The 10,989-nt window shown below is 38.0% G+C and overlaps 1 protein-coding gene across 17 annotated transcripts in view; it reads left to right on the top strand.

The window, feature by feature from the left end:
* Positions 1-9,493, top strand: part of CCDC30 (coiled-coil domain containing 30) — a 101,910-nt gene extending 92,417 nt beyond the window's left edge. For 16 of the 17 annotated variants that reach the window (XM_025050898.1, XM_025050991.1, XM_025051041.1 and 13 more), the window contains 4 exons: positions 824-960; positions 2,901-3,015; positions 7,305-7,372; positions 7,724-9,493. In XM_025050898.1, the coding sequence (XP_024906666.1) occupies positions 824-960; positions 2,901-3,015; positions 7,305-7,372; positions 7,724-7,922 (519 nt within the window). In that variant the 3' untranslated portion in view covers positions 7,923-9,493. The remainder of the gene's footprint in view (positions 1-823; positions 961-2,900; positions 3,016-7,304; positions 7,373-7,723) is intronic. The other variant, XM_025050921.1, reaches the window with a different exon arrangement.
* The last annotated feature ends 1,496 nt before the right edge of the window (positions 9,494-10,989 follow it).

Consider the following 10,989-nt stretch of genomic DNA (forward strand, 5'->3'; position numbering starts at 1 on the left):
CCCTCTGCCAGAAGTCGTTACCCTTCTCCCACCCCTACTTACTCCCACCATTGGCAGGTGAGGAACAAATACAAAGAGGGGAAAGCACTTGCCTGCTCTACGCTTTTGGGCTTCTAAACTCCTCAACAACCATGATATTTACTAATATCTACTGAGTCAATATAAGAATATTAGTGTTTTTTCACAAAATACACTCCATCATTTTAGTTATAACTTCTCTAGCTATCGCTTTCAGAGGAAATCATTGGTAGAAAATGAAACATGGTGTCCAGCTAGAAACCATTTTATTATCATCAATACAAGAATGTTCTCAGTATCTGTCTGACATGCTTGACTTGCTAAGCCAACTGAGATCCTGACACCAGTTGCCAAGTGAGGTGGCTGAATTCCCCATCTTCCTTTCTTTGCCTTAAAAATGACTATATAACTACAAAGCAGATGGTAACATATTATATGCAAAATTTTTTCAGTCTGGAGCTTCAGAGAATTCAGCTGTATTTGGTAGTGAGTTAAGACTTGTGGAGTTAGAATACAGATGGGATCATTGGGATCTTATTAGAAGTTGAGCACTCAGGTATGTTTAAATGTTAACCCTAAAGAATGAATAAATATCCAAACAAAATACATGACATAAATAACCAAAATATATAGAACAGTCTAGCTGACAATTTCAGCAAACAGGTGAAAACAACCTAGAAGACAGGAGAGAAAAAGTAAATAAGGAAAATTTGTTATCAGAGTTTTAAACACGCTGATGCTCTTAAAATTTATCATTTCTCCTGCTGTGGTAAATAGGGGGCTTTTTAAATTATTTTTATCCTAGGAGAAGGCACTGCAGGACCAGGTCATTACCCAAAATGATATCCTGCTCCAAGAAAAAAGGAAACTTCTGGAGCAGGTCACAGAGCAAGAAGAATTAATCCATGACAACAAATGCATGATATCTTCAGTCCAGCACAGGTAGGTGTGATCCTGCCAGAATTGCCAGTGAACTCCAAATAAGGAAGTTTCTTCTTCAACAAAAAGATGGTTCAAGAAACTATCCTTCGAGTTTGCAGCCTGTCTTAAAACTCTTGCTCTGCCATCTGCTGTTTTCAGTAGTTCATACAAGTGGCAGGAGTTATGAAATTAAAGAGAAAAAAATTATGGAGAAGGCAGGCTGGCCATCCAAGTAGGCTCTTTCACAGCGGCATTGTCTCCTTGAGGACCCGGCTGTGCTCATTCTGGCCTATCACTTTGTGTGTGTTAAAACTTGTTTTTATCCTCTGATACATGTGGAACCAAGATAGACCAAGAGAATCAGGATCATACTAGTGAGTTAAATTAACAAACCCACAGGATACCAATGTATTCATTTGTAATGAGAAATATACTGAGCAAAAAAAAAATTAACATATCAGCCAGTCCAAGCATTCTCTCCTCTATAAGAAATTTAATTACAATCAAAAGTTTTCTTGGAACACAGAATTAGAGCAAAGAGAGTGGGTTGATCTTAACAGATAGTATCATCAATAATACCTATTATGATTTACATTATTTTTGAGCATTTACTGTATACTAGGCACTGTTCTAAGCTCTCTTTACATATATAATTAATTATATAATTAATACAATTAATATAATTAAATATATATATATATTTAATCTTCACACCAATCCCAGGGAGGAGATACTATTACAGCCTTATTTTATGGGTGTGAAGCAAAGGTCCAGATTGGTTAGGGAACTCAGGCAGCCTAGTCAGTGGCAGAGCAGCAGCGAACCTCAGCAGCCAGGCCCCAGACCCCACAGCAGTGTAGACTTGAACTCTCCTTTCCACTGCTTTGGGTACACGCTCCCTCAAGCAGGCCTGGAGAGTCTATTATCTTTTACTATGTGGCAACCCTTTTATATATTCTATGTAATCCATTGCCCTTCTCAAACTATGTCACTGCTTCTGACATCCCAACACGATTGACTCATTTCCCTTGCCTTAACCTTCAAAATGTCCCCATCTTGCCCTCCTGAAGTCATACTCTGGTCACCTGGATTAGACTTGGACATTTTCTTTAGAGTAAGTTTCTTCTACAGGATGTTTCCTCATTTTACAGATGAAGAACTAAGGTTCAGATTTAGTAATCTGACAAGGATCACACAGCTAGTAAGTGGCAGAACCAGAACCCAAACATAAATCTCTGACCGAATCTATCATACTGTCACGTGTCCCATATAAACCATGGACTTGGAGAGTGGGCCTGGTATAGTGGTTAGGACCTAAGGCTTAGAAGTCTGAAAGATCTGAGTTGGCATCCCAGCTCTACAACTTTCTGGTTTTATCTTCTTACTTTCCACTCTCTGAGCTTTAGTTCCCTTACCTGTAAAATAGGCTTCATAGCAATATCTATTTCATGGGGTTGTTGTGAGGATTAAATGAGCTAATAGTTTGAGGTGTTTACCATGCGGATAGGTTACAGTGCCTAAGTACATGGTGAGTACTCAGTAAATGATTGCTGCCGTTGCTGCTGCAACTACTAAAGTATAGGATGACCTAAGAGATCAGAACCAGATGCAGGCTATGTAGCTGTAGTATTTGAAGGGATGCAGAGTGTCTTTTCACAGTCCCATTCCTAAATAGGATCATATCCTTCCATAAGTGTCTCAAGGGCTAGAACTAGTGCCTTTCATAGTTTTGTGCATAGTATGTCTCTGCTCTCAGTATGTATTTAATGACTGTGTACAGGCCAGAAGCTTATTAATTTTTACTTGGTCTTCAAATATCACGCAAATTGATCTGCCAAAGTTAGTTCTAAAATCTGGACAAGGGCTAAGACCCAGAGCTCGTGGGAAGTGGGACATAGTTTTGAGTTTTTAGTAACGATGAAGAAATTTCTAGTTATGCCTCTGGTTTATTCCATCCTTAGAGTGTTTTTCCTGGATAAGGAAAATAAGCGATTACAAGAAAACAGTCTCCGGCTCACACAGCAGGTTGGTGTCTTAAAGCGCATTATAAATAACATCCAGATTCGCAGAGGAGAGGTAAGATGTGTGCTCCCTGTCAGAATTTTAATGTGAAGTTTAGGTTGCTAAAGTTGCTGTATTCACACTTCCCTTCATCATCTTCATATAGCTGTAGGTTGCACTTGGCCTCATGGTGGACTGTGGCAAGGAGGCTCATTGACTTCACACTAGGGCTGCAGACCTTGAGTCTGCTCTTGGCCAGCTTTGCTCTTTATTGGGTCACCTTTTATTAAACACTCTCTGCTATGTGACCCCAAAGCAATTTGCCTTTCATGTCTCTATCTTATCAACTCAGCGGTGAGATCTTGGAGGGCAAGAACTGTATCTTGTATGTCATTATATCTATAGAGAGGTGCTCCATTAATGTTTGAGACTGAATGAATGTTAAATGTTTTCATATGTATGCCTCATTCTCAACAACCCTGTTTGCCATGTCTTGTTTCAGCCCCATCTGAGAGATGAGCAAATCTGAGGTTCAAAGAGGTAAAGTGAAGTTAGGCTGGTCTAGCAAGAAGTCAAGCCTAGAGACAACATCTGAGTCAGAGAAAAGCAATTATGCTACAAAATCCAATTAGACTAGTAGCGAAGTCCAGAGAAATGTGGTAATATAATAGTATAGGTTCAGACAAGGTCCGGAGTCTAGTTGGTAAGCGAGTGAGCAAAGAGGGACTTCAGTGAGCAGAGTTGTGTTTTAAATCCAGGACAGAGGCTGCTTGCCTTCTTCCCTGGCTTGTACCACATGCTAGATGTTTCTTTCCAAGATACTTCACATAGAACCTGTTTGTTGGGTACTATTGCTATGAGCATAAGACCTGTATCTTGTTTGCTTTCAGAAAGGTGATTATTTCCAAGCCATGTACGAAGTTTTACAGAATTTGTCAAAAGCATAACTGCTAGATTACATGGCTTAATTTTCAGTAGTTTTTGTCTTCGATTGAGTTACAACAGTTCTCAATTGTCTTGTCATTTACTTTTTTACTTATTCATTCAACAAACATTTATCAATTCCAGGAACAATTTTACATCCTAAGAATATGAAGACAGATCCTGTTTTCACAGGCTCTCAGTCTAGTAGAGAAAGACAGACATACATTTATAAATATAGTATTGTAAGTTCTGAGTTAAAAACCTTAATAGAATATATACAAGGACCAATAGCTTTAAGATCCACAACATTACAAAGGAATAAACAAAACAAACAAAAAATAAGCCAGTAGTTACAGAGAACAGAATGGCGGTTACCATAGGGGGCATGGGGTGGGTTGGAGGACACAGAGGGTAAACAGGGTCAGATATAGTGTAATAGAAGGAAACAAGACTTCGCATGGTGAGTACACAATTGAGTATATAGATGTAGTATTACAATGCTATACACATGAAATTTATATAATTTACTCCAATAAATTTAATTTTTTAAAAAAGATCCACAAAATTATCCTCAAATCAGGATAAGAAATGTCACATGGGTCAAGACTATAGTAGATCAAGCTCAATATTCCATGTGTGACAAAGTAGCAACTTATAACATCTTGATACCTATTGGAATAAACAATTTAAATTTTGTTTTTAAACTTAGAATCTTAAGAATCTTCTAGTTCAATTCCCTTACTTTATACAGAAGGAGATAAAACCTGGAGAGGTTAAATGGTATATCTGAGGTCACACAGCTGCCTCTTACTTCTCCCAAATCTCTTGATTCTTACTGATTATCACATACTGCAAATAGATCAGTATATAGATCCCTGAGATTAGACATACCCTAGGTTTGTTCCTTCCTTGCAATGCCTTGGGCTAAAATAGTGAGAGTTTGACATTTGTGGAGTGCTTACTATATGGTACTGTGCTAAGCATTTTATTTATCCCATTTAATACACAAAGCAATCTTTCATGATAAGTCTGTCATTCCTATTTTCATAGCTGAAGAGACTGAGATCTAGAGAGGTGAAGTGACATCATTGTCCAAGTACATAGCTAATAAGTAGAAGAGCAAGGACTGAAACCAAGTCTTTCTGGTCCTTTGTTCTTAGTTGCTATCTATTAATATCCCGAGTCTACTGCTTCTCTTTCAGGGGCGTTGGAATAACCAGGGACTTAGCCTCATAATAGACATTGCTTCCTGTATTATAATTCTTTCTTCTCTACTGGATTATAGACTTCATGAGAGCAGGAACTCTGTCTGTCTTGTATCCCAAGCACTTAGCTCCTGGGTTACGGCAACAACTTGTTAACTCATCTCCTTTCAGTCTTTCTTCCTCTTGTAATCTATCCTGCCCATGCTTCTAGACTAATGTTCATGAAGTGCTACTTGATTTCGTAGTATTTCATCTCAAAGATTTTCTGTCTTCTTTTGTCTATAAGATAAAGTTCATTCATTCAACAAATATTTATTGGGCATATGTAGTGTGCTGGCCCTCATATATATCAAACCATATATCCATATGGTTTAGATATAATAATGAACAAGATACAGAGTCTATCCTCAAAGAACTCAGGCCCAGTGAGAGTGACAGTCACATAACTGGCAACTACCTTACATTGTGATAAGTTCTACAACAGCAATAGGCCCAGAATGCTGTGGAAGCAAGAGGGGTGGTATCTAAACCTGTTCAGGGGAGGTTAGGGAAGGCTTCTGGGGTTGTCGGTCTAAGTCAGAAGAACTGAAGCCACATAGGAAATTTCCATTTTTCAAATACCTTTCTGACAACAAACAAGCCTGATCAAATGAAACTAATCTATTCACAGTTTTTCCAAAGTCTCTAAAGTTCTATCCCTCTGTATTATGTATTTTCCTTACTTGGAAAGATGCATCCCACCTCCCCTCTTCCATGTTTCTGGCTTTTGTCTTTTCTATTCCTACAGTGTTTATAGTCTATAGCCAGAAAATAAAACGTGAGCATTTGACTCAAAACCACGCAATGACTTCCCACAGTCTTCAGGATGAAACTCAAATTTTCTGACATGGTCTTCATATTCTCTATGACCAGGCCTCTCTGTCTGTCTTACTGATTTCATCCCTTATTGGTTCCCCTCTCTGCTCTCTGCTCCATACTATCTTACATAGCATCACCTTGAGCCTCTTCAAAGATTAAACTGAGATCCAAATTCAGGGGAACCAAATACATATAAAATTTGGTCTGCATTAGTCTATGTTTTTCTTAGAAAGAGTATTTGGGGTTTATAGTCATAGAGTTCAAAACAGGTGCTTTTTATGATTTAAAGGGGCAGAAAATGTTTACCAGAATATTAAGTAAAAACTTACCTAATATGAGACAATTCATGTAGAAAAGCAGATCTAAAAAGCAGGCTAGCAGTGAAAGCACTATTATAAAAAGTATGACATTTATAATTGCCAAATATTTTGTAGGTATTAGGGGTTACATCATTTTTTTAGTTTTATTGAGATATAATTGACATATAACATTGTGTAAGTTTAACGTGTACAACATGATTTGATATATGTATATATTGCAAAATGATTACCACAATAAGATTAGTTAATATTCATCACCTCACATATTTATAATGTTTTCTTTGTCATTAAAACTTTTAAGATCTACTCTCTTAGCAACTTTTGAATATACAGTATTGTATTATTAACACTATTAGCACTGTAGTCACTGTGCTGTACATCTCCAGAATTTATCTTATAACTGGAAGTTTGAATTTTTGACCACCCACACCTAATTGCTCTACTCTACCCCCACCTCTAGCAACCACAAATCTGATCTCTGTTTCTGTGAGTTTGGTTTTTTAGATTCCACATATAAGTAAGATCATGTTATTTGTCTTTTTCTGAGTTATTTCACTTAGCATAATGCCCTCAAGATCCATCCATGTTGTCACATGTTTCCTTCTGTTTTATGGCTGAATAATACTCCAGTGTGTGTGTGTGTGTGTGTAACAATTTCTTTATCCATTCATCCATCAATAGATGCTTAGGTTGCTTTCATGTCTTGGCTATTGTAAACAATGCTGTGATGAACATGGGGTGCAGATATGTCTTCAGGACAGTGATTTTGTTTCTTTCAGATAACAAAATTGCTAGATCATATGGTAGTTCTAGTTTTAATTTCCTGAGGCACCTCCATACTGTTTTATATAGTGTCTGCACTAATTTACATTCCCACCAACAGTGCACAAGGGTCCCCTTTTCTCTACCATTTATTACCTCTTGTCTTTTAGACAGTAGTCCTTCTAACAGACATGAGGTGAGGGGGTTACGTTTTTAACCAAAAAATATAAAGCATAGTTCTAGAATCATATGGTTTATCAATAAATTTTTAAATGCATGCTTTCTTTCCTTTTAGGAAACAATAATTAGTGGAATCTCTGAATTCGAAGTATTGAATAAAATCTTGCCCCTCCCAAACTCCAGGTTAGTAAAGTTGAGACAATCATCTATATGCCTGAGAGTTATGACTGCCTAACCAGTCCTGAGTTCCTAGTTTGAGAAAGTACAGAAAGTGGGGGTAATTTTCTCTATATTTAGTATTTAAACTTTCCAATTCCTTCTCTCCTCACCACTGCTTCACCCACACACATAAAAGAATTCTGACTTAAGGTAGAAGATAATCCATAAACATAAGTTTAAGGTAATTTTTGTTTGGTTGTCTTTGTGTTTGACCATTGTCAAAACTGAGATTCTATTTAAGTCTTATCCTTGTAACCCCAAAGTGCTGCCAAGAGACCCTATCCACACAAAGTCCTCACACATGGCCTTTCTTAGTTTTTCAGGAACAGGTTTGGTAGAGTCAGTTGGAAGTCTTCAAGAAACTCAAGAATCTAAGTCAGAAGAAACAGTGGCAAATCCCAAGTCCCTTGAGTCTGTTTCGTGTTCACAGAATTCCGAAGCTGGATACATAAATGTGACTTCTCTGAAAGAGACACGTTGCATCCAAGAACAAGACCAAAAGTCAGAACTATAAAATCACTGATGTCTAAACTAGACTGATCAAAGTTGCTAACTTAGAGCTTGGGCGTGAAGGTGGGACATGACGTGGAAAAACGTTAGAACACATTCCCCACTGGACATCAACTAGGAGTCTTCAAAATTGCTGATAAATTCACTAAACCAGTTCTAAAAATGGATTTCTCAAGTTTGTTTGATATCCTCAGATGCCTTATATTGATCAATATAGTAACTTAAGTTCACTGGTTTAATTGAGTTTTTGTTTAGCAGAACACATATATGGCTAATTCAGCATTCTTTCCTATTATCATGGATTTTTTTAAAAGTAAAAACAGTGTAATCACATTAAAGCAAATACTTTAAAAAGAAGAAAAAAACCCTCCTGTAATGTCATATTCTGAACACTACTATTTTCATTTTGGAGTTATTCCCTATGGTTCTCATTCCAATTTATTTATTTTAATGGTTATCATATTGTATTTTCATAGTCTGAGTTTTAATATACCATAAACCATTTTCCCATATTTAAACTCTTCATAATTATTCTTTCAATAGTCATATGATACTCTATCACATTGATGTTCTATAAATTCTGTTGTTACTTGACATCTAAGTTGTTCTACTTTTTCACTAAGATTATGCTATGGCGAAAGTCTTTGTGAAGTTAGCTCTTTTCTTCTCTTAAGTTAATCCAGAAAACAAATTCACAAGATCGGCATAATTGGGTCAAAGGATATAAATGTTATATAGAGTTTTGGTACATCATTTGTCTCATTGCTTTAAAAAAAGCAGTTGTGTCAACATTGTTTCCATGGTCAAACTCTTTAAGCTTCTATTTCTTGATGCACAAAATAGGAAGAAACAGTGGCAAACCCCAAGTCCCAAGATGGGATAGTAGTTCCCATCCCATAGGGTTTCATTTCACCAAATGAAATGAAGTGTGTATTTTACACCGAGTAATTGTTTCAAAAGTGCTAGATACATTCACTTATTTTCACTTGCAGTTTGAGTGTACTTCTTCAACATTGGATATCACCAATTTAAAGAATTTATTCTAAAATAGTTGGTATAAAACTGTATTGAAGGATGATTTCCGCTGTTCCTTTTCCCCTTCCTCCCCTTTTCCCTCATTCTCCTCTTCCTTCTTCATCATCAGCTGGAGATAGAGAGGGAGACAAAGGGAAGGGGGAAAGTAACCAGAAATAAAAGAGCCCCGTAAGTTGAGACATACTGAATTTTTATGTGCAACCCTTGCCGCCTCAGATACCAAACTAGAAAGGATGATCAAAGAGTGTAGGAAATAATAACTATGATATTGAATGCATGCTCTGATTCCAAACTTTGTCCAAATTCACCTTCTTTCACTCGATTCATTGAATCTATTTATCAAAGTCCTGTTATGTGCTATTCAATAGTAGACACTATCATCACACCTGTGAAGACAGACAAGAGTCCGTTTTCATAGAGTTAATATATTTTAGGTTAGACGGTATATGTGTATGTGGCAGGGGGTGAGGTGGGGAGACTGACCGTATAATTTTGGATGGTGAGTGGCATGAAGAAAATAAACCAGTGATGTATCTGAAAGTGTGACTGATGGCTACTTTATATTGGGTGCAATATTCCTATCTGAGTGACATCTGAGCTGAGACCTGAAATAAAAAGAACACCTCCCCCTCATTAAGATCTAGAAGAGTATTAAAGACAATTAACTGTACCAAGACCCTACAGAGAGTACAGTAGTCCTCCTTAACCTGAGGAGGTTACGTTCCAAGACCCCTAGTGGAGGCTGAAACCATGGATTGTACTGAATCCTATATATACATACATACCTATGATAAATAATTGATAAACTAGGCATAGTAAGAAATTAACAATAGTAATAAAATAGAACAATTTTAACAATATACTGTAATAAAAGTTATGTGAACGTGGTCTATCTCAAAATATCTTGTACTGTATTCACCCTTCTTGTGATATGAGATGACGCAATGCCTACATGATGAGATGAAGTAGGGTGAATGACATATGCTTTGTGAAATAGTGTGAACACAAGCATTGCAATACCCTGATAGTCAATATGATAAACAAGACACCTACTAAGTGACTACTGGGTAGGTAGCATATACAGTGTGGATATGCTGAACAAAAGGATGATTCACATCCTGGGCATGAAATTTAAAACTTACGAATTGCTCATTTCTGGAATTTTCCATTTACTATTTTTGGACTGTGGTTGGCAGCAAGTAACTGAAACCAGGAAGGTGAAAATCCGATAAGGGGGGACCATGTATCCATCTGTGACCTCGAGGAACAAAAAGGTCAGAATATATTAACAGAGGGCAAGTAATACAAAATGAGGCCAGCCAGATAATGTAATGTAGGCTTTTTTGTATGTAAGAAATTGGATTTCATTCTAAATACAGCAAGCCAGGAGTGATTTATAAGATTTATTTTAAAAGCTCTAGCTACTCTGCCAGAAATAATTGTAGTGACAAAAGTGGAAGCTTGTGGCAGAACTGGAGCTAAAACTAAAATTCTAGTGTCCTGACTTCAAAGAAGGGCTGAGTATTTACTAAGCACACCTTATTTGCCAGGCTGTGCTAACTCCCGAGGATGAAGAGTTCCTGCCTTTGTGGGGCTCACAGACTAGTGCGCTGGGTTAAGAAACAGCACGCGTGATGGTTCAGATCTTAGCTGCAAGGATTGATCAGGACCCTGGAGACTACGTAGTCCAAACTCCCTACCCTGAGCGAGAATAATCTTGTTCTTCGCTTAGTGTAGCCATGTGAATGGGGTATCTGTTGACCTTGAGCAAATAAAGGCGGAGGCATGCCTCCTCTTCCATCCCTCCTCCACCTGCACCCGCGTCCCCAGCCCCGCGTCTCCCTACCCACCCCGGCCTACACCCCCATCCCCAAGCACAGTCAAGCGAGCTAACAGCCGGCGGACATCTCGTGGTCAGGACCGATGAAAGTCCTGGTCACCGCAGCATCTCGCAGTGCGGGCGCAGAAACCAGCAAGCCCCAAAGTCGAGCGCAGAGTAGGGCTTCCGGGGGCGGGCCCCGGCCTCGGTCGGCTCT

This window comes from Pteropus alecto, unplaced genomic scaffold (assembly GCF_000325575.1).
Source record: "Pteropus alecto unplaced genomic scaffold, ASM32557v1 scaffold170, whole genome shotgun sequence".
In the NCBI taxonomy this organism is placed as follows: Eukaryota; Metazoa; Chordata; class Mammalia; order Chiroptera; family Pteropodidae; genus Pteropus; species Pteropus alecto.